General features: G+C 42.3%; 2 protein-coding genes across 18 annotated transcripts in view; one reads left to right on the forward strand and one right to left on the reverse strand.

The window, feature by feature from the left end:
• Positions 1-2,044: 2,044 nt before the first annotated feature.
• Positions 2,045-6,078, forward strand: slc27a2 (solute carrier family 27 member 2). Its single transcript, XM_027017127.3, has 10 exons — positions 2,045-2,585; positions 3,052-3,261; positions 3,497-3,655; positions 4,105-4,229; positions 4,416-4,610; positions 4,697-4,787; positions 4,923-5,121; positions 5,280-5,377; positions 5,480-5,610; positions 5,702-6,078. Exons 1-10 carry the CDS (start codon positions 2,111-2,113, stop codon positions 5,876-5,878), a joined length of 1,860 nt encoding a protein of 619 aa, XP_026872928.2. The 5' UTR covers positions 2,045-2,110; the 3' UTR covers positions 5,879-6,078.
• Positions 6,079-6,435: 357 nt separating this feature from the next.
• The window catches only part of tjp1b (tight junction protein 1b), a 67,757-nt gene continuing 50,986 nt past the window's right edge, over positions 6,436-23,206 (reverse strand). For 6 of the 17 annotated variants that reach the window (XM_081712025.1, XM_081712035.1, XM_035536602.2 and 3 more), the window contains 24 exons: positions 23,008-23,110; positions 22,395-22,728; positions 22,028-22,134; positions 21,672-21,840; positions 21,334-21,478; positions 19,112-19,239; positions 18,760-18,865; positions 18,509-18,659; positions 16,597-16,705; positions 16,148-16,367; positions 15,703-15,887; positions 15,363-15,458; positions 15,106-15,188; positions 14,765-14,975; positions 14,484-14,584; positions 13,920-14,273; positions 13,245-13,481; positions 11,111-12,037; positions 10,885-10,976; positions 10,404-10,616; positions 10,165-10,301; positions 9,543-9,978; positions 9,220-9,437; positions 8,343-8,984 (listed from right to left, as the gene is read on the reverse strand). In XM_081712025.1, the coding sequence (XP_081568151.1) occupies positions 8,740-8,984; positions 9,220-9,437; positions 9,543-9,978; positions 10,165-10,301; positions 10,404-10,616; positions 10,885-10,976; positions 11,111-12,037; positions 13,245-13,481; positions 13,920-14,273; positions 14,484-14,584; positions 14,765-14,975; positions 15,106-15,188; positions 15,363-15,458; positions 15,703-15,887; positions 16,148-16,367; positions 16,597-16,705; positions 18,509-18,659; positions 18,760-18,865; positions 19,112-19,239; positions 21,334-21,478; positions 21,672-21,840; positions 22,028-22,134; positions 22,395-22,728; positions 23,008-23,110 (5,107 nt within the window). In that variant the 3' untranslated portion in view covers positions 8,343-8,739. The other 11 variants (XM_081712030.1, XM_035536625.2, XM_081712029.1 and 8 more) reach the window with 10 other exon arrangements.

A 23,206-nucleotide genomic window follows, 5' to 3' on the forward strand; every position in this document is an offset into this window, starting at 1 on the left:
ATGTATACAAAAGATATAAAGATGTCACCTTTCCTTTAAAAATGGTTATTCATTAAATAACAATAGAAACATGGCATAAATGAGCAGGAAACAAGTTAACATCAATTAGTAAATGGAATTGACTGATAAAGAGCTTATACAGTTATAAAATGTGTATTTAATAATACACAAATTAAAATGATTTTATTGTTAAATATTACATATTTTATAGATCTTAAATATCTAATTCAGTTATATTGCATTAACATCTTTGAAAACTAAAATCAGCCATGTTCCTGTAGCTATCCTTCTATAGCAGTCTAGTATAATCAGTGCTGACTGCAATTCCAGGCTCCATACCAGATATCACTTTTTGAAACTTTTTAGTTATTTCAAAGTTGACAAATATACACACTGATGTGATGAAATATTCATGCTGTGACCTAAATTGAGTTTATGAGCTTTTTTTTTTCTTCAGTATACTGTGCTTTTGGTCATTATTTCATAAAAACACTAGAAAGATTTAGCTACTGAACTGAAAAATAATTACAATACAGTAAGGTACAGTGCAGAAAGTGTGCATACAGACATGAACAAATTTGTTGGTACCCATCCATGAAAAAAGAGGAAGCCACAATTTTCTCTGAAATAACTTGAAACTGACAGTAATTGGCATCCACCACTATTCCAATTTTAGTAACAATCAAACTTTGATTTTAATAAGAACAAATGAAAATTGCAGACACAAAGGCAGGTTAGAGCCCTTAACCTGCTATTTTGTTGCAGCTCATTTAGAAGTAATCACTGCAACAAAAGTGATTGCTTGTAGCTGTCAGTGAGACTTCTGCACCTGTCAACAGGTAGTCTGGCCCATTCTACCTCCAGCTGTCTCAGGTTTGAAGGTTTGAAAACTTCATTTTTTTTTTTTGTCTATGAACGATGAGGTGAATTTGCAAAAAGTTCCAGTTCTAACTTGATGTCCAAGGGACATTCACCCAGGTGGACTGTGGCTTGTCAATATGCATTTTATTATATTCTAGTCTCTTTTTAACGATCTTTCTTTTAAGCAGTGGAGTCTTGCTCAAAAAGCAACAGCGCGTGATCCGTCACTGTTATAGCTTTAATTTGGAGTTCAGCTTGTATCTCTGGAACCTTTTTTACCGCGTTATCCTTCTATTCAGACGGGTTGATTTTTCTGTTGCAGGGAGGTTGACCACAGTCCCATGGACCCTAAACTCCTTTTTTATTTTATACTGTAGTCACAGGACCATCGGGGATCTTGGAGATGGTGCTGTGGCCTTTACCTTTAACACACTTTATAAATGTTTTGTCCGATCTCCTCAGACAAGTATCTCCACGGCTGTCTATGTTTCATGGTTATGATGGGAAATACATATACTACATAGAAATTGATAAGCCATCCTCAACAATTACATTAATAATAAAGAAACTACTGGCCATAGCAAAGGATTCTTTCTCTCAAAAAATTGATCAGTGCTAACTAGATGTCTATAATACGGTCATATTATTGTTAATGAGCGTCACCAATCCTGTGGAGTTTGCTTTCACTGCAAGGCAAAAATTCGTATATTTGTAATAGTTCATCATCTCGTAATATCGACTTATTTCGGTTGATCAAAGATTAGGCTTTGGTATACGTCCCGTCTCGATTTATTATTTCAAAACTTCGACTTGGCGTAGTGATACTTGGCCGAGGCAGTACGTTTAAATGAATAAATCATAATTATGGAATACAGATAATCAATAATCAATTCCACAAGCAGATTTGTCAGAATAAATAGAAAGTACCCTAAGAAAAAAATGAATATTAACATTTGTAGGCATTGTCCGAATCGTGACGAATTCTATAAGTAGCCTTGGTGATGTGATTTATCCCGACCATGCGTGTGGTAGAAACTTCAGCGCTATTACATCTCGAAAGTGGATTTGCGGTTCAATCTGGCAACCTGATACTATTACTGAAGCATGGGGTCGAACTCTGTGACGTAAGCCGACGTGATACTCTAAACACGTGAACTTGTTCTTAAATGCCTAGACCAGTCCGAAGGCTTATAGAACCCTAGAAAAACCAGAGGTTGTTTGTGACCAACTCAGCGTCGCACCGATAAACATGTATGTCTGGTTTACTCTTCTAGCCGGTTTGGCTTTTTTGCCAGCAATCGTGAAGACGCTATTTCCATACCTTTTTCATGACTGCGTCTATATACTAAGAGCGATCTGCTTTGGACTTCGGATAGAAATATACAAGAGGAAAACTCCTTTTTACAGTATGGTGGACGGGTTTGGCGATGCTGTGAGGAAGAACCCGCACAAAACGTTAATCCATTTTGAGGGAAAGACATATTCTTATTTGGACGTGGACAGAGAAAGTAACAAAGTTGCTAATGCTTTAAGGAAAGTTGCTGGTCTTAAGGAGGGGGACACCGTTGCCGTATTCTTGGGGAATGAGCCTGCTTTTGCATGGACTTGGCTTGGTCTTGCGAAATTAGGCTGTGTTGCCGCTTTATTGAACTTTAACATAAGATCCAAATCACTTCTTCACTGTTTCTCCTGCTGCGGTGCAAAGGTACTAATAGCGTGTGAAGGTAATACAGTTATAAGTGTAAAAAAGAAGAAGAAAAATCAGTGTTTAATAAATGAGTCGTTTGCATGATCCATGTGCAGTGATTGCAGTTCTTCCAGCTGAGTTAGGCCACGTTCAATGAACAATACTTTGAAGACTGCGTTCAGATAAACCAGCAGATTATAACCAATCTCAGTCAATCTGCAAACTTGCTGATGTAATTAGCGCCACATATATAATAGTTCTGTAATAACGTCATTAAGAAATTCACTGTACGGTTACCTTTCAATATGACAAGTCTTGACTGAATTATTTTATATAACAAAACACGATAAATTATTCATTATTATTTTAAGAGACTCCGGTCTCTCACTCTCCTTTTCACATTATGTAATTTATGCAATAATTTGCATGTTGTGAGTACATTTAAATTGTTCAGCATGTGTATTATTATATTATATATGTATTCTGCATATGTATTTTTACAGAACTGTGTGGTGCTGTTGAAGAGATTTTGCCTGCTTTGAAAGAGAAGAGTGTCTCTGTATACATTATTAATAATGACTCCAGTACAGAGGATATTAAGGGGATCCGCCAGGCAATCACCCAGGCATCAGATGATCCCCTGCCTCGATCTCTCAGAGCGAATGTTAATGTCCGGAGCACAGCTCTGTATATCTACACATCTGGAACCACAGGTGATTAACAAATTAGACCAACAGGGAACAACACATTAAAAATCCCCAACACAAAACAAAGTCTTACAATGTCCACTGGTGTTCAGTTCTACTTACATAAACAGGTGCAACCAATGGGGAGAATTCCCTGTGTGTAAAACACAAAACCATTTTACATAAGAAAATGAATGCAGCAGTCACTGTTGGAGCTATTGAATGTATGCCACACTCACTACTGACCTCCATCTCTGTGAAGGCCTCCCTAAAGCAGCTATGGTGACTCAGGAGAGGCTCTGGGCTGCATCCTTCTTCCAGGGCCTTTGTGGTGTCACCTCTGAAGATGTTTTCTACATCAATCTGCCCCTCTATCACAGTGCTGGTTTTCTTATAGGATTCACTGGATGTATTGAAAGAGGTAAAGTTTTTGCGTAAACCTCTTCGTTCTATGTTGATTTACCATAAAATATTATACTGTCAAGTCTACAACTCTGAGTTCACTATCAAAAAGTATTTTAATTTCATTATATATCAGAAATGAACACAACAAAAATACTTTTTATTTAAGAAAACTTTATGTAAAACAAAAAATAGATGTTTCATAAATCTGAAACTGAAATATACACATTATTTGCTTTATATATTCAAAACTGCTTCGAAAATATGCATTTCATTCAAATGCAAAGCATGCATGCACCTTAGAAAGGTGCCAAACTGCTGATTAGTGGATGAGAAATTATGGACCCTGTTGAGTTTTTCAGTGTTATTACCCATATAATGCATTAAGTTAATGTGGTTTAGCTAAGTATCAATCTAGTTAGTACATGTCTTTACATGTGATGTTTGTATTCTCCCATCTTGTCTTAGGTAATTCTTTTGTTCTACGGAGGAAGTTTTCTGCCTCTCAGTTCTGGGATGACTGCAGAAAGTACAACATAACAGTCATGCAGTACATTGGGGAAACATTGCGTTACCTCTGCAATGTACCAAAGGTCAGTAGTTTGTCTTTCGTTATAATTTATGCCACTATGTTTACCAGTACACAGGATGTATTTTTTTGATCAGTAAGATCAGTAATTATGCTATGGTCAAAGAATAACCGGGTGTCCAGAACTATTATTATCCAAGCACAATAATTGCTTTGTGTGTTTAATTTCTCTTTGTGTTATTTTCTATAGAGAAACAATGACAGAGACCACAAAGTTAGGCTTGCTATAGGGAATGGTGTCCGAGAAGAGGTCTGGAATGAATTCCTTAGCCGCTTTGGGAATATTTATGTCATGGAGCTTTATGGTGCTACAGAGGGAAATGTTGTATTCCTTAACTACACTTCTAAAGTTGGTGCAGTGGGCCGTGACAATATCCTCCAGAAGGTAAAGTTTTATTCAGTTCAAAGACCACTGACAATGGTATAAAGACACACATTTAGAATGAGCCGATTTCTACTTGTGTTGGATAGCACATATTCCCCCACGCACTGATCAAGTTTGACATAGAGAAAGAAGAACCTCTGAGGAATGCTGCTGGATTCTGTGTGCCGGTTACTCCAGGTCAGTAATTAGCAAAGGGGGTTAATTCCAATCATTAACAAAGATCAGTTATGGGAATTTTAGATTATTTATTTGTTTTTTGATATTTGTTTTTAATCGTTTATAGGGACTGTACTAATAAAAATGGTCTTATAGGTGAGCCTGGACTGCTGGTTGCGAGAATCACCACAAAGTATCCCTTTGTTGGCTATGCTGGAAACAAGCAGCTGACGGAGAAAAAAAGACTCAGAGATGTTTTTGAAAAAGGAGACCTCTACTTCAACAGCGGTGACTTGCTGAGGATTGACCATGAAAACTTTGTCTACTTTCATGACCGGGTTGGAGATACTTTCAGGTAATTTACCGCTGATTTTGTATATGCAGGGAAAAAATACTACATACTTTAAATCAAATGAAATAACTTGCCTGTGTGCACATGAAAAGAATTAATATCTCTGTTAGTGTGCAACACTGATATAACATGGACTATACTTATTTCGGTATGATTTATAGATGGAAAGGAGAAAATGTAGCTACAACGGAAGTATCAGGCATTCTCAGTATGGTGGACTGCATCGAAGAGGCAAATGTTTATGGTGTTACAGTCAAAGGTGAATTTTAATGCACAAGTCCTTTGAAGTTTTTGTAGAACACTCTGGATTTTGTGTATACACAAAGCATGCAATAATGTAATTAATTTATTCCTTCTTGAGGACATGAGGGGCGGATTGGAATGGCAGCTATTACTTTAAAGGAAGGAAGAGTGTTTGATTGTGTCAATACATGTAGTGTTGTTACCGACTACCTACCAGTTTATGCTAGACCCCGTTTCATTCGCATTCAGGTGAGATGTTTAAAATGTAATACTATTTCTTGTGGTTTGACAGGAGGGGGGGGGGAAAAAAAAACAAAACTTAAGTACATTTGTCTTTCAGAATTCTTTGGAAGTTACTGGAACTTTCAAAATGAAAAAGGTGAAGCTGGTGGAGGAAGGATTCAATCCAGCCATCATTCAGGATCCTCTCTACTTCCTTGACTTGACTGTTAAGAAGTACATCCCCTTCACTCAGGAAAATTATAATTCAGTAATTTCAGGAGAAATTAAACTCTGAATTTGGAATACTCAAAAGACATTACTTACAAAAACATCTTTTTAGAATTGTTTGTGTGTATGTGTGAGAGAATCTTACAATAAGAACTGCAAAAATATATTTACATCTTAATATCAGGGAATTTTTTAAAGTGCCAATTTATGTTGAACAATTCAGTAAGCAGTGATGATAGAATATTAAAATAAACTTTTTTGATGTGACTTAATAATGCACATTTATTGTCTTTTTGGAAAAATTCATATTACTTTAATGAAGTTTTATTCAGTGGTTTGGGATATTCTTAATTTGTTGCCAAAATGATTGGCTCCATGTACTAAATTGTATTCTCAGTACACGACTCAATGATCACCACTATGTAGGAGAAAGGTTAGTTTAACAAACGAGGCCTGTGACCCACCATCCCTAATCTCTGAATACAAGCATTTATCAGTCAATGGAACCAGTGCCCTTCTGAACCAAACCTGGGGTCATCCCCCCCACAGAGATAACTTTTAAAACCTTTGCACCTTTCACAATGGACACGATCCAATTTTACAAACTCAGTTCTCTCCCATGTCCAGTGTTGACATCATACTTTACTTTAAAAATGGATTTATTTATTAATACAGTGGTATATTTAGAAATATGCTGCAAAGAAAAAAAAAAATTAAAAAAGGGAAAAAGACATATCAAGCACTCAAGGAAACTAATATTGAGTTTAAGCTATACCCCCCCCCCCCAAAAAAAAAGAATAATAAAAAAAAAACCTAACAAAAACAACAACAACAACAACAACAACAACAACAACAACAAAAAGTACTGATGTGCCTTAATAAATTGTTTACTAGTACAAAAATACATTTCAGGGCACACAATACAGCATCCAGTATCACAAATAAAGTAAGGGGCCACTCACCACAGTGGACCCTTCTTACATACATATTCATTAAATTATTTAAACCAAGCACTTTCCTATTTTGTAAATAAGAATAAAAATGTTTTGCTTTCGTAGTGTTAAAAATGCCATTAAGTAGAGTTTGTGTATATGTTGGTATAAAAATGTTTTCCCCTTTTTTAATTTTTTGTGACTGCTAAGTTTAGTTCCAAGGCTCAGGGGTATAACTGTAATACAAACATAACCAATGTAAGTTTTTCTTTTCTTTCTTTCTTTTTTTTTTTTTTTTAACCAAAAATCTTAACATTTTATAGAAAATAACAAATGTACAAAAGGTCATTTACAGCAAACCAAGGCCATATGCTAGCAGTATATACAGCCATAATTTAAACATATCCTAGTATTTTGTATATCCATTGACTTCATATGCATAGCAGTAAAATAAAGCATACCTGTTCATTAGCCTTGATTATTTGTGTGCTACATCCAAGTCCACTCACACAATAGGTTAAAAATGGTGACAGAATTTGAATATCCTTCATTATTTCACACAAGTTAAATCTGAAGTTATGACTTTTGTTAAATTAAAGTTGATATGCAGATAAGGCATCACTGCTTGCAGTGTAAAGATGGGAACGTTTGTGTTCTGAACTTAGTAGCAGGCTTCTGGACCTGAGTCATAGCACATGCATAGATCTCTAGACAGCAGGAGTTTTGGAAAACCAAAGTCAATGTCAGTGGATTCATCTATGGTAAAACACTGCTAGAAAAGGTCTGTTCAAAACATGGAGCCCATTGAAGTCAGAGAAGGGAGTCCATTAGCCACGAGCTCAAGTCAAGAAGGGGTTCTTCAGGCCAATCACGTCTCTCAGTGTCCTTCACTCTGAAGTCCCCCAAGAGTAGGCTCAGGATAATGCAGATCCATGGAGATCCATGCACACCCAAACCCACAAAAACACACAAACATGACCACAGACTTCACAAACAAAAAAAGTTTTCCAAAGATTAACTTTTCTGTTTGTGAACATGTATGCAGAATTGTAAGTTTAAAATTGACTTCTCATGTGTTCCCTTGTTTCATGTGAAATGTTATAAAAAAAAAAAAAAAAAAAAAGACTTTTCATAGGAGAAGTTACAATTGTCAAAATGGGATTATTTTAGTCTGTGGCACTGGTCATGCATTCTCTTAACAGTTAATTTAATAAATTCATTTATTTTGTCTTTTTTGCAAGCTTTCAAGCACCAAAAATAAAGCAAAAAAGGGGGTGGGGTGCAGCACCAGGCAGAGGTGCGCTCCTTGTCCTCTGAGTGAATTCTTGGGCAAAGTAAACTCCTTTCGCAAAACAAGAATGAATGACTACTATGTATTATGGAGCAACTCCTCAAAGAGGGGCAGAGCAGAGGTGAAAGGGGAACAAAGAGAAGTGTATTTCCTCATGTTCTCCTGTGACCCTTTCACATTCAGTAACAGACCAGCTGTCGCCCTCTTCAGAAGTGGTCAATGAGCACAGACACACAGTTAGCGCCCACTAGGTAATTGGGGTCCCCTGGGAGAGCCTTGTTTTGCCAGCATTTGGGGTCACCTAGAGGGAAATAATGAGGTCAGTGTAACGCAAATCTAAACTACAAGACTGTCAGAGACTCTTTGAGAGCTGCATTTTTTTGAGTGATTATTTTCTGCAAATGAATTTTGATCAGAAAAGGTGGTGTTTGTTACTTAACGTTTTACTTTGCTGGTAAGATAGCTCTTCTCTTTCAACACGAAGTGCCAAATTAGAATTAATTCTGTCTTTTCAGAAATGTGGTCTATAGTTTAATAAAGGATTAAAATTTGACATTTTATTTAAAAATTGTATCAATTTGTTCACAGAAGAAAAATACATTTATGATGATCAAAGAATGAGAGAAAATGTCCTTCAGCTATGCAAGCATTTATTGATTAGCAACTTAAGGGTCATGAGGGGAAAGAAGAAGAGAAGGGTTAACTTTAAAGAAAGCAAAACCCAAAATCAAGAGCGCTACCACAATCACCCCGTACATTCCAGAGGAAAGGAACCCGAGGAGACAGAAAGAGAAAGGACAGCGTACCCGACGAGGAGTCGGAGGATTTTAGAGCAAAAGACCAACCATCAGGGGTCATGGACGCACAGTGCGGCAGGCGCAGCTCCACAGGCTTCAGGAACTTCAGACCGTGAGGTCCACACATGACCAAAGGACTGAGCAGAGTTTCACCTACAGGTACACACACAGGAGCTGGTGAGCCCTGAACATGCACCCAGGCAGGCTGAAAATGTGGCCCTGGGTTATTCAAAGTGCAAAGGGCACTGGGATCCTTATTGTTTCTTATAGCTCTTCCATTTAAGACACACACCATCACTATTTATTTGATATGTTTTTCATGACACACTTGGAAGAAGATTGACATTCTATTCATCATCATGTGTGGTTTTACATAAAAGTTGCTGACCTTTCTCCTTGTCCAGTGGGGGCAGGATGCTGTTGTCTCTGCACACTTTAAAATAGATCTCTTGCTCCACGCTGTCTGGAATGGCCCCCTGGGGGATGATGATGCTCACCCCTGTCTCTATGGAGCTCAACACCCCACCATTACAATTAAAGATGCCTCGTGCTGTGGCAACCACAGTGTGTCCATCATCATCATCATCATCATCCAGTGCACTGGGACTGGAAGGGAAAGTGCTTTGTCATACAATGCTGAAAGTGCCAACATGAAAACAGTTATGAACATCAGGGTCCAGATGTGGAGCGCATATGATGAGATCTTTTTACCTGACAGGGACAGCCTTGGGGAGAGAATTAACGTTGTTGTGCTGATATTTGGGCCTGTTGTCCATCGTGCGGGTAAATGTATCCACTCCACTATCTGTCTCCATGGGCTGGGGTGAAAGGTGAGGGGCTTTGGGGTTGTTGTTCATCATACTGGCCTTGGCCTGTGTGTCATTGGGCAGAAGGTTGTGGTTGAATTTGGGACTCTCAAACTTGCGTTCGAAGGGCCGTGCAGAGCTTGTGTAAGGCTTGGGGACGTAGCGATTATAGCTGGTGGGACCAGGGATGCCCAGTGTCTTGGGTGGAATGTCAGTGCCGTTAACTGGAGATTTTTGGGTTAGGTAGTTGCCTGGGACGGAGTCGTCACGATTAGGAGGTCGGAGAGAGGGGAGATCTGGTTTGCCCTTGGGAGAGCTGTGGGGATCTGCCAGGGAGTTCACTGGGGAAAAAAAAGGAAGAAAAAGTATTAGCAATTATCTTTTTAGCAAAATCTGAATAAGTCTTTAAGTGGTTCAAAAACTAAATTAACACAGCTGTAGTAAAGGTTATGTAACATTAAGTTGCACCTGTGCTGAATGCTGCATAGGTTGACAGACATTTGTAGTGCAAGTCTTTAAACTCTTACCCTCTGTGTTGAGTTTGGGCAGAGACGTGGGGGGGACAGCAGGGCCTGCCTGGCCATAGGGAGCGGCTGAGGGGTTAATCGGTGGGAGCAGCTCATGTCTCTTATCCACAGGGCTCACTTTCTCCACTGACTCAGTCCTGAACAAGCATAACAGTGTGTTCACACAGTGCACACATAATTGACACACATGCCCACATTCAGAAGACACTAATCAACCTATAATGGCACACAGATTATACCTGTTGTAAGGGTATCCTAGCGGAGGTTGTGAGGGTTTGGGCAGCTCATGGAAACGACTGATGGGCTGATTCATGGTCTTGGTATCAAAGCTGCGGCGGTCAAAGTAGGACAGCTGCTTCCTGTAGTACTCCTCATCCTCATCAGGGTCATAGTGATTTGTTCGGACCACTTCCTCTCCTAATCGCGACTGAGGCTTCTGGGGCTCAGGGGCCCTATGGAGAGGTCAAAGGTGAAATGAGATATGAAAGCAGAGAGGGAGAGGTAACCAGGGAGGGAGAGCGATGGAACAATAAGGAACAATTACACCACCAGGGGGAGACATCCGGTGTGGTAGGTCCTACACACTAGCAGATCTTCGAGCAAAAACACACGCAAATTCCGGGTTCGTACCTCATCGTTTATGCTTTCCTGTTTTTTCCTAGAGACAGAGGAACATTATGACCTAGATGTTTACAAGTAATGGAGCTCATGTTGGTTTACCTGTATGCAGGCTTTTCCTGTTCCAGGTTATTGAGAGAGTTGGCTTTAAGCACGGGGCCAGGTACACTCACAGGTTTGGTGAGATCCGTGGGCTACAGCACAAAATTACATCCATTTAGCTAACATCACAGGAATAATCCATCTGTTCTATGACAAGCTGTGAAGGAGTTGCTTACATTAAGAAAGAAACATTATATACTTATAACGGCCAAGAAAATTTGTATACCCTGATCCCTGGTACATCTCCGGCCTCTTTGGCTCGGTCTACAGACACAGAGCGCTTGTTCTCAAACATCTTGACCCTGTTAAGAACAGACTGGGGCTTCATGGCAGGGTCCTCATCGGGGTCTTCTCTCAGGGGAGGTGGTAAGGGTTTAGGAGTGGCAGAGTGGACAGGCTCCACTGGGGAGAGGAGAACCTCTGGTTTGGGAAGGGGAACTGGAGGCTCTGAATTCAAATGTTCATGCTGCCCTGGTTTGTAGCCACGGTTCGGAGGCCCTGGGTTATATGAGGGCCTGACTGAAGCTTCTCCATAATACTGCTTCGGAGGGTCAGGAGAGCGGGGGGCATTTTTCGGGAACCCGTGGGCCTCTGCTTCGTAAGGAGAACGGGCATCATACACGGCTGGAGGGGGAGGAGGAGGGGCATCATCAAACCGAATAGGCCCGGGTTTACCGTGCCTTGGACGGTTATCGTAACCCATGGGAGCCTCGTCGTAGCGGGGCTGAGGGGGGCTGTAGTCCCGCGTGGGGCCGTCCTCATAGGGGGAGCGTGGCTCGTAGCCCAGAGGCGGCGGCGGCGGCAGCGGCTGGTGGCCCTGAGGGTAGCCAGGCCCGGGTAGTGGAGGCTGGGACGAGCTCTGCTGGTCATAGGGGGGCCACTGCTCGTCGTAGTGAGGCACACGGTTGTCGTAGTGCAGGTGCGGGTCGTAGTTGTGAGGCTTTGGTTGAGCATAGCCGCCACCATCGTAGCCGTAAGGCGGATGGTCGTACTCGCGGTATGGCTGTTTGTCCTGGTAGACGGGCTGGTGGCTGTAGGATAGAGAGGAAGGGGGAGCTAAAGACTGCTGCTGCTGCTGCGCAGGCTGCTGGGGCTTCATCCTGTGGTTCACTCGCACAGGCTCATCCACACTGTACAGATCCTTCTTATACATCTGCAGGGAGCACAACATCAATCAAACGCTAGATTAACTCCTGAGAGACCTGAACTGTGCAAAGAATATACATGTGTTTTGACGCACCACTCCAAAAATAACACAAACATAATGGCAATATATAAGAGAAGAGAAATTAATTAGATTAGAAACATACATTAGAACGATTTGTAAATCAAAAAGCATAATTAAAAGTCCCCAAGGTTAACAGAAGAGAACTGTTAAAAACATTAAAAAATATTAAAATCACATTCACATTTGTATTTTCAAAAATGAAAACCGCTTACAGCTGTAGTAAATATGCACTTAAGCACATTCTCTCATCAGTTTAACATCCAGCCCTACGTCTACAATTTGATAAGAAGCCCTTCAGTGATGACGTACACAAAAATATCCCACTGAAAGTCTTCGATTTTCAGATAGAACACATTTCTCCCCCATCTTCAATCTGGTGAGTAATCTTAAATTTAAGAAATAAAAATTTTATAGAATATCACTCTTTTTTTAAAAACTTATGTCTGAAAGGCTACTTTTCAAACTTTCTACTGGTAGCCTGAAGACAGTACGTTTGTAAAAGGTGCTCTCATAAATGATGCAAACATTTACTACATAAAGTCTTCATTATACATCTCAATGGCCAACCAAGAAGACATTATGCAGATTAGTGTGACATGCATCTACAGAGATTCATTCTTGCAAATCACAAAGTTCATTTGCAATTTCATATCCTACTACCACTACCACAACTACTACCACTACCACTACTACATCTGCAGTGCCTATAACGGTGAGGTGAAATATGCGTTACTACTAAGTTGTACCTCTACAAACAGGACTAACAAAGAAATTTCACCCATTAAAGAGCCATGCAAGAGGTAGTGGAGGTGACAGTGAAGAGACTGATTGTGATAGGCCTCTCTTCTGGGATCATTTAGGTAAAGATTCCCCAGGCCCTCTTCCCTTTCCCCTCAGACAGGCCCCGTGTGGTGTCTGTGGACCAGACCCCGACTCTCTCGAGCTGGGCCGAGGAACACACAGCACGTGCGTGGGCGGGCGGGAACAGCACGCATGCAGACAGTGGAGTGGAAGGGAAGAAAAGCATGTGCGAGAAGACAGGCAGGTTTAAACATAGTGAGCGAGCCGGGCCGAACCCAGGCCGAACCTGGCTGTGACCGGGCCCAGTTTCTGGCGGTGCTGGAGGCGGTACCTTTGGATCTGGGCCTGGCGGAAGCGACAGGTGGGGGTCGTGTGTTGGGGGCTGAGTGAACTCAGCATCGGGCTGGGGGTCAGGTTCTGGGGCAGGGCTGTTAAGGGGATCAGCCTGAGGGGTGCCAGGTGGCTCCTTGGGGTTCATACTCGCTAGTGCTGTGGCGGGTTCAACAGTAGGGGGCGCTGCTGCTGCGGCAGAGGGGAAGGAGGGCAGGGCCACAGCAGCCTCAGCCTGCTGTGGAGTATGGGGCAGAGAGGTTACCAACCACCAACAGCACACGCACACACACACACACACACACACACACACACACACACACACACACACACACACACACACACACTGCCCTTAAGGCTTTACTCTAGGTCGGGTATGAACCGAGTATATGACAGCTCCGTGTGGCCAAATCACAAACTCAGCATGTAGCCTACTATTGTATTCGCCATTTAGCAATTGTATCTCACAAGCTGGTCATCAAAAAAAATAAAAATAAAAATAAATAAATAAATAAGAAAATACTTAACTTCACAATACATGGGAAAACAGGCAGTGCACATAAACACACTGCACAGTTTCCATAAACAAATAAGTACAATAAGTCAGCCTCACCCTTTATAATTACGATCTTCATAATCCAAAACTACACACCCTGCCAGAGCTCATGTAGCATACCTGCTGGGGGTTGGCCATCTTAAATCCAGCAGGGTCAATGCGGTTTAGGGGCTCCAGCTGGGGCACAGTGTGCTGGTAGCTTGGGTACCCAGGTGGGTCCTGGATGACGGGAGGATCCTCACGCACGGGCTCGGAGGAGCGGGTGATGGCAGGCTCACTGGGCAAGCCCACCTCATCATTCATGGTTTCATCCAGCTCCTGGTCGGTGTAGGCCCCACCTTCTGTGTCCGTGTCCTCGTAGTCGGACGTGTGGCGGCTGTCTGTGCTGTACATGCTGTACTCGCTGCCCGGCGCTGAGAGGTAGGAAAGGCGGTCGTCGTGGATGTCCAGGTCATCCTCAGGAGCTCCGTCGGCCTGTGGACGGTGAAGGGTGCTTAACACAGCAAATGGTAAAACCCAAGTATACTCTTACACAACTTTAATCTAGCTGCAAAAAACTCTAAACTTCCTTTTCTTTTTCAAACAGGTTTTAAAGGACACGTCACACTGGCTTAAAGGGCAAATGGGAGCAGTCCAGCTCTGCTGTGAGGCTTTTATAGTACACCTGCACACAGCCATCCCTACCTTGCCTTCAGAAACCCAGACCAGCTGGTTCTGCTGTTGCTGAATGGTCTCCTTCAGAGCTCCATACCACCCATCATTCATGTTATTCAAGTTAATTGTTGCTAAATGGAGAGAGAGAAAAAAAAGATTAACTCTGCTGCCTCATGCACCATTGCTAGAAATACTCATGCAATAAATCCAAGAATAACTTCTGCCCTTTTGTACTAAAGTCTTAAAGGGTTTTGATTAATCAAATGGTCGTTCACTTTTACAGTGCTTCCCCTCATCTCTCGCACACTTACTGGTGAAGAGGTGATGGTTGTTCTTCCTCAGCTTCAGAGCGCGCTCATACAGTTTCCGGGCGCTCTTTCTGGATTCAGGGCAGAGCCTGGTCCTCATGTTTTTCACACCCTGCTTGCTATCTGGGTTCAGGAATACTACGATTGGATACCACTGGGCATAGTTTAGACGGTCCACGGCATTAGGGGTGATGTCCAAAACCGCATGCTTATCCTAGTAGAATACACAGAGCATACATGTGGCTAAAAGTGAGATTCAGTAGAAAGATGTTTGGTTGGAAAGAAAAGGACCACACAGTGGACAACTAAGTATTCTGTGCCTTATTAAGAGCCATGGTACTCACTCTATCGATGATCTGCTTAATGGTATGAAGACGGATGATTCCAGAACTCCGCTGGTCTGTACCTGCATCTCTAGGTTCACTCTCTGAAGACGAGAGACCAAAGCTTATTTCATGATGTCTAAAGATGTGTCTTAAATGGTTCAGGGAAATTTGTAGTATATATTACTGACATAATTCATTGCTGAAGGACGGTGAGTTGTAAGCACCTGAAGGGTGTTATAACACATTTAAAAACACAATGAATAAATCCCACTCACTTGCAAGCTCAAAGAGGTCTGGCTCCTCCCTTGAAAGTTTCTCTCGGGCAACATCAGCAATGGGACCAAATATTACCACAGGTCTCAGGAAACCAGCTAATTATACAACAATGGAGCATATTTAATTAGTGTAAGACAATCCACTGGCAGGCCTTCACAGAGGGTAAATGGCCAAATGAGCTGAAATAAGTAAGCACTCAAACAAAGAGAAGATAACTGAATACTGAGTTTGTGGAATCCAAGTTAATAATGTGGTGGTAAACAGTCGTAAATAGACACTCATTCTTGGCAAAGATAAATATTTTATTGCAATAATATTATGATTAGGCCAACCGCTCACCTTCTCGGAGAACAACTCTCTCATAGGCAGGGAACTTTGTCTGGACAGGCTGGGCAGAGAGATCCTCTCTGCTCTTCCTCAGGTTCCTCTTGGAGCTGCGCAGGCCACGGAACCTCCAGAAGTCAGCCCTGTCCCCTCCTGCTGTCTTAGGGAGCGTGTACTGCACACTGGACAGCTGCTCCGCTCTGAAGAGAGAACAGCACACTGATTCCCACTTAACATATGGTAACAGTGAATCCATTTTCACTCTTGTTTCATGAGACAAGCACCATACTATACAACTGAAATACTAAATAATAAATAAATAAATAAATAAATAGAAATCCTGCACCGGTATGGTGTTAATTATCTGGTTCTGACTCAGGTTTTTTGTCAAAGAAAAATACAGCAAACACATTAAAACATCCTCAACCATGTTTGATGCTGGGGATCATTTAGTTAGCACCTGTTCTTGTTGGGGATGATGCCCCTCTCCACCTCCTGGTGGTTCTTGCCGATGCGGATGGCCAGCCAGGATCCCAGCTTGCCGTTATACAGCGTATCCACCACTCGGAACACCTCGCCCTTATTAAAGCTCAGGCCATATGGAGACTCCTTCTCGTACTCAAAATGAGTCCTGATGTAAAACGAGTCACCCACATCAGACTCCACAATTCGTCGGTACACTAGAAAGCAGAGAGGACAGCGTCAGCATAGAAAAGGAGGAAATACTGGGTGTGTTCTATAAAATGTTAATGTACATAAAGCGTAAGAACATGTTTGCTGGTTTCTTGCAGTCTTTACAATAAAAAAAAAAACCCTGACAAGTATGTGATTTGTCGTCTAATCACAGTATAATTAGACAAACAGGCACAATGTTGAACAAAACAGTAACTGGTAGAACAGGATCCTCACCATCCTTCTTTTTCTGGGCAAGAATGGTGACCTCCTCCCCTTTGGGCAGATCCAGAAGAAAGAGCACAGCCTCTTCTCGAATGATGTTTGCAAAGTCTACATTATTTACCTGAGAAGGCACAATTGTCCTTTAAAAAAAATAACCATTTCTTTGCTAAAAAAAGTGTCACTGACCAAATCAATGATCACTTTGTCATACAACAAAAAACCTCAAAAGAACACAACCCCCCCCCCAATCAACATAACTTAGAAAGTGAGTGTGCTCTAGACAAAAGTAGGGGGTCATACACTGTTCTCAATAAACAAGGAGTATGTGGGAGGCATACAAAAGGTACACACAGAGCAGGCAGCTGTTGGCTGCTGGGCCAGAGAAGAGCCAATGTCACCAGGGAAACCACCATGAAAAGTGCAAGCATTCTGGTGCATGCTGAGGCTGAACAGCATTTATACAGCAGGCAAGGAGCGTTCTGAGAATCAAACCCTCATAAAACTTGGGCTGCCATCACAGAGACCATAAAAAGGTAGTATAAAGCTAGAATACGAATTCTACCCACCCCCCCCTTGAGGCCTTTAAGTACCTGCTCATATCATTCATCAGAGCTAAAACACCCTTCAGACGGATTATGATGGGGAGAGGCGCAGCCTGGACTACTTTTACAAGAAAGTAATAACTGGAATTCCTTCATTGTTTTACATAATTGCATGCTAAGATGATTCCTAAAGAGCCATGCCCATGTACAAAAGCAGTCTGGGTGACTCCCTCAACATGAGTTATGTAAAATAATTAAGAAATTCAAGTTAAGCTACTATCACCACCATATCAGCACTTCACTAAAATAATTCATTTTGCGGTACCGCAAACAGAGGGTAAGTACATTTCTGTAATCACTTCTGAGGTTGAGCCATTATTGTTGTGTTGATTCCTCCCATAATTAGCAGTCATTTAAGAAGCAATATGTTAAATGTTTCCTACATAAAACGTCTGCAGTAGAAAGATAAACATTGTAACATTAAAGTAGAGAGCTACATGTGATCACCAACTACAGAATATTGCACACACCGTTTTAACATTCAGTGAACAGACACCAATCGGTTTGACTGTGTTTACTAGTTTTCTTGTAAACAATTTACCCCATAAAGTTAGCAGGTGAAATGTAAGCTCATCAAAGCCTATTTTGGAGTCAGTGATGACTATAAAAGGTTCTACTTGTTCATGTTTTCCTGAGTTTTACATGATTTAAATATATTCAGGAGTACTTGAATGTACTACAAAGTGTTAGAATATTCAGAATCAAAATTCCAAAGGCCTGCTAAAAGTCTGCAGATGAAGAGGAGAATGCCAACAGGGTTCTCTGGAGGGCTTTGAGGCTGTTAGCCATAAACATGCAGTTCTGGCCATAGAGCCATTTCTATTTAGATTTAATTTGAGGAAATGTGGGGCGTGAACTAAACTGGCATTAAAGACTGCAAATTTTTCTGGAGGCACAAAAAAGGGGGTCTCTTGCTTAACATTTTGTGCAAAAAAAAAAAGAAAGAAAAAAAAAGTTAGTCCCTGCTTCTATTTATCACATTTATTGTTCAATTTGAAACTGACAAACATTAAATGTTCCTCCATTTTGATCTTTGATTTTCACTTTCAGTACTTCCTTACATTCAGTGAAACTTTTAGTTACAACTCCAGCAGGTTACAGAGTGTAACCGAAAATTGGTGTGAAAACAGCAAGTCTTGAAACTGGTCCTGTGGCCATTGTAATGCTATGGGATATCTTGCTCCAAATTGCACTGTGCCTCAAGGCTACAAATCACATGTTCTAAAACTGGCGATGACATGGCTTTGCAAGCAGATGTAGTAGGCAATCACCCTTTGATCTGTGAGCAGTTTTGTGTTGTGTCAGTGAAGAAGAGGGCTCACCCTGAGTATCTGGTCCCCCTCCTCCAGACCCTCCTTAGCAGCAGGACTGTCCTCCAACACGCCAGCCACAAAGATGCCCACGTCATTGCCCCCAGCCAGCCGCAGCCCCACGCTCTCGCCCTTCTTAAACTTCACAAGCTTCATACTGGGCCTGGAGAAATGAACCCCAAACTATAAGATGATTAAAATACCTTCATAGCAGGGAGCATTTCCAAAGTGTGTATGGGATTAAAGAAAGGGCTAAAAGATACCGCAGAATACTGTCATCATGTGCTACACTGGGCACAGGGGCGTCAGCTGGACTAACAGGCAAGTCCACATCAGGCTGGCCGGGCTGAGCATACACAGGCTTTGGCTCTGTGGACATAATGGGAAGCTCAAATATGAAGGCACACACACACACACACACACACACACACACACACACACACACACACACACACACACACGGGTCCCTACTAAGGGGGGGGAGAGTGTACAGGACATCCAGTGCTTGCATTCAAATGCATTCAAACTTACATGTAAATGCACAAATAGCAACAGCTTTACTGGTGACCATGTGTGGAGTCACAAGTGGAGGAGGGTGTTCTCTTGAACTCTGACCTGGCAGAGGTGGGAGCTGTTTGTCCTCCCTGGTCCCAGTCTGCTCCACTGCTTTAGAAGTCTCCTCCACCATCTTAGCTGGCAGGGGGAGAGGCTTCGTGATGCGCTCCTCTTCCCGACTCCTGTGACTGCAAACACAAGGACAAGCCTTAGAGTCAGCTTTGCTACCCAGAGAAAGACAAAGAGCAAGCTTTAGAGTATAGTTTATTCTCATCAGACCAAGGTCATCTTCTCCAAGTGGCACCCATTCAACCCAAGTAAAGACAATTGAGGATGAAAGACCTAAAGAACACCCACATCCTACACACCTTCACAATCATGGCCAATGCCAGACGTACAGCAGAATTAGTAGCTTTTCGACTGAGTTACCAGTAAATACATTTAATGATTAATACATGCCTTTTCCTTGCCATCATGCCCAAGCAGAGAAAAATAAATAAAGAGAAAATAAATAAATAAAAAAACAGTGTTTACAGTCTGAGATAATTAGCTGTGTGAGGAGTAAGCCAGGAAGACTGCGAGAGAAGGGTGAAGCTTGGCTAGGGCAGTTCTTGAAGGTCACAGCTGTGTTTTGCTGCTCCTTTGTTGAGCTATATTTAGAGTAGCCCATCTGATCTGGAGTGATGGAGGAAGAGAGAGACAGAAAGGGGAGAGTACGCAACTCCAGGTGCAGTGGGCGCTTTGGACCCGAGTGCTAAATGAGAAAACGGCCCTTGAAAAATCAGCACACGGTCACAGAGCTCCAGAAAGTGGCCATCCAGTGCCCTTTCGTGTCAGAGTGCCCACAGGGAGGGGGTGCTCACCGGCTGCAGATACACCTCCCAGCCTCTGTCTCAGTGCTGGCACTCCACATGTGGTCCTGTTTTATTCATGACACTGATGAATATTCTACCCAGCAATTATAGTGGGGGTAAAAAGGGGGTTCTTTGGGGACACTGAAGGTAAAGCGTGTAGTAAAAGACAGTACTACACCTTATGGTATTAAAATCTGGATGTTCTCCTGACTGATAAAATGTATAAAGAGATGAGTGTCAAAAGCAGGTTTCCAATTCTGCTGGACTACAGTATTGCACCATAATGAAGTGATGCAGGTTTTCCCTTTATAGGAGCAGTCTTGTTGCTTCTTTTGCAGTGGGCAAAATTATTACAGGAGTATGCATGACCAACGAAAAGAGAAGAAATGTGGTTCAAGAAAGCTGACACTTCTACAGGACACATGCCCAGTGAACTAAACTGGCAAAACACCCACACGGGCATGGCGGGAGAGGTGAGGAAGGAAAGACAGCTAACTGTCAAAGCTCTCTGAACACACACTTCTCTCTTTGCTAACAGGCCAGCCGGCCTCCAAAAGCAACCATGAAAGAACAAGTGGAAAAAAAGAACAAAACATCTCATTTCTTCCTAGATCTGCCCTTCATGCCAAGGCTTGAAGACTAAGATTCCCATTTAAGACCAAGCTTGTCTCCAACAGTCAACTTTCACTGTCAAAAAAGCAACTGACAACTCGCCTTCCATTTCAATTATTTGAAGAGACATCTCTGGTTCATACTTCCTTAAGCACATATAGATTCTTCAGCAGACAGTTAGAGACAGGGTTTGTAAACATGTGCTTTGAACACTGCTAATTTGGCCCACAAATCAATCGGGTGAGTGTTAAGTTAGTGTGGATATGCATAACTAGATAAATGCCCATTTCTTTTGAATGACTTTTAAGGCGATGTATTTCCACACAGAATTCTGAAAGAGGGTTATGTCCATTAGTTGGTGATTACTGTATCACAACATGACCTTTGTGAGGCTCCAAAATTTCACATGAACTCTAAATTCTGTGCATCAATGCCCTGGTGACTGAAAATCATAACCTTTACATGTGGAGGGAAGAAATTCCATTCAGTTAAAAGAACTGGGTAAAGTTAGCATTGCTCTTAATGCTCTCTTATTCCCTGCTATGATTATGTCACTTCATCTAGGCTACTCCTAACTGACTGGAAACTTTAGCATGGTTCGATGCTTCAGAAAGATTCCTCTTTCAACAATTACAGGTGAAGCTTTCTTTGGAATTTCAATAAGTGCCAATATCACAGAAGACTGTGAGTGGGAATTAATAAGAGATTAACAGAAGCAGCTGAAGCCAAAGCTGCTTTACTATAAAACACATAATCCAACACTACATGGGAGGAGAAGGGGAGGGAACAAGATGAATCAGGAGAGAGCTCTCCAACCTGCCGTTGCTGATCTGTGGGGGGGAATGTCTGGAATGGTCCGAGGGCTCCGAGCGGCGGTCTGGCGAGCGAGAGCGACTGCTCCTTTTCTTGTCATGGGATCGGTTTGAGTGATCAGATGCTACTGAGTGTATATCAGAAATATCTGCGTCAAAGACAAAAAAAAAAACAAAAAAAAAAACAAGAAATAAAATAAATAAAAAGCTTGCACCTACATCTAGTCTCTAGACATGACTGGAATCACAGCCTATAACGTAATCATGTTATGCTGTTTAGCTTTCTATATACAAGCCTGTCAACAAGGCTGAACACTTTTCTGAAGGAGGATCAAAACCAACCATCTCTGTCAGAAGCATTTGCTGAGGGGATGCTGTCATCCAGGTCAGGGATGTTGAGCAGTGTGGCTCGCTCATCTCTCTGCACAACCATCTTCAACTTGCCTTTGGACCGCTCGATCAGTTTTTTAGCATCTATCAGGGACAGGTTCTCTGTCACTGTGCCATTTATCTAAGAACAGATAGGACCTGGTTAGGGGAATTTTTACACTGCACAAAAGTTCAGTCTATGGAACTAATCAGTGTTACCACATCTTGCTCTCCTGACTGGCCTCCAACCTTCGTGTTCCCCCTCTGTTCATCTGTTCATCTACAGGCTCTCTCAGAGCTGCTGTCTCCTGGCTGTCCTGATCTCTCACCTTCAGCACGACGTCTCCTTCCTGGATGTTGCCATCCCTGGCGGCCAGGCTCTCGGGGGAGATATCCTTCACGAAGATGTGGCTGGCCAGGCGAAGACCATATTCTGCTTATAAAAGTGAAAGCAGCAGCAACACATGTGCACCATGTTAGCATCACAGCTACCTAACAGTCACAGATACAAGTGCCTTTTGGGTCCTCTTCAAGCACATTCTTTCCGCATCGCTTCTTCTTTAATAAAAAAAAGGTTACAGAAATTCACTGTACACAAAAAGAAAATAAATGAAAGGGCTATTACATAATGGTTGCACAAAGAAACCTCTGGCTCTAAGAGAAGCTGCTGATCAGTTCAACGGGATGGAAGCTAACCTTCATTCTTGCGGGACTTGACAAGGGTGACCTTGGCTGGGCGCGGAGGTAGGTTGGAAGACACGGAGTGGCGGTCCGAGCGTGGAGATAGACTCCTCTCTCTGGAGCCGCTACGTTCGCGCTCGCGATCCCTCCTCCCGCCCAGCCGCTCGCCCCTGCCGTTGCGCCGTCCTGTGGCCCCGCCCCCGCCGTACGCACTTGGCCCACTTCGCCCGCTCCGCACCTCGTAGATCTCATCCTCATAGCTGTCATCATCGTCGTCGTGCTCTGACATGGTCTCACGCTCTCCATGACGTCCCATTGGAACCTGTACCTTCCTCTTTCGTCTGATGGTCTGAGGAGAAGCGACGACATTCGATCTAATCTAATTTCACAATGCTCAGGTGAATGACACCTCATTAAAGTTACCCTTAATTCATGAAGACTGCATGTATTCAATTCCTGTTCCTTCTGTTATAGAACACAGGTGCCATCCAGGTTGTGCTCAAGTTAGAATTTTTTTGCTCAAGATAAAGTTTTGAGCTGGACCTGAAAATCTGCACCTAAACTCATGGGGGGGAAAGTGTGCTTAAAATTCAGCATATGAACTGTGCCGTCAGACAATCAAGCTTACTATTTTTGCATTCTTCCCACTCTTCCGCAGCTGCTGCACTGCATATGCATGCTCCACATTATCCATGGAGACCGCATTGACCATCACAACTCTGTCATTCTCCCTGTGAAGACATGACGGAACATGATCCTAAGTAGCACTCATGCTCAATTCAGCGGCAGGCAGCACAGGCTAAGCCTTGCATCAGCAGACCTTTCAT

This window comes from Electrophorus electricus, chromosome 4 (assembly GCF_041902795.1).
Source record: "Electrophorus electricus isolate QZ-2024a chromosome 4, ASM4190279v1, whole genome shotgun sequence".
Classification (NCBI taxonomy): Eukaryota; Metazoa; Chordata; class Actinopteri; order Gymnotiformes; family Gymnotidae; genus Electrophorus; species Electrophorus electricus.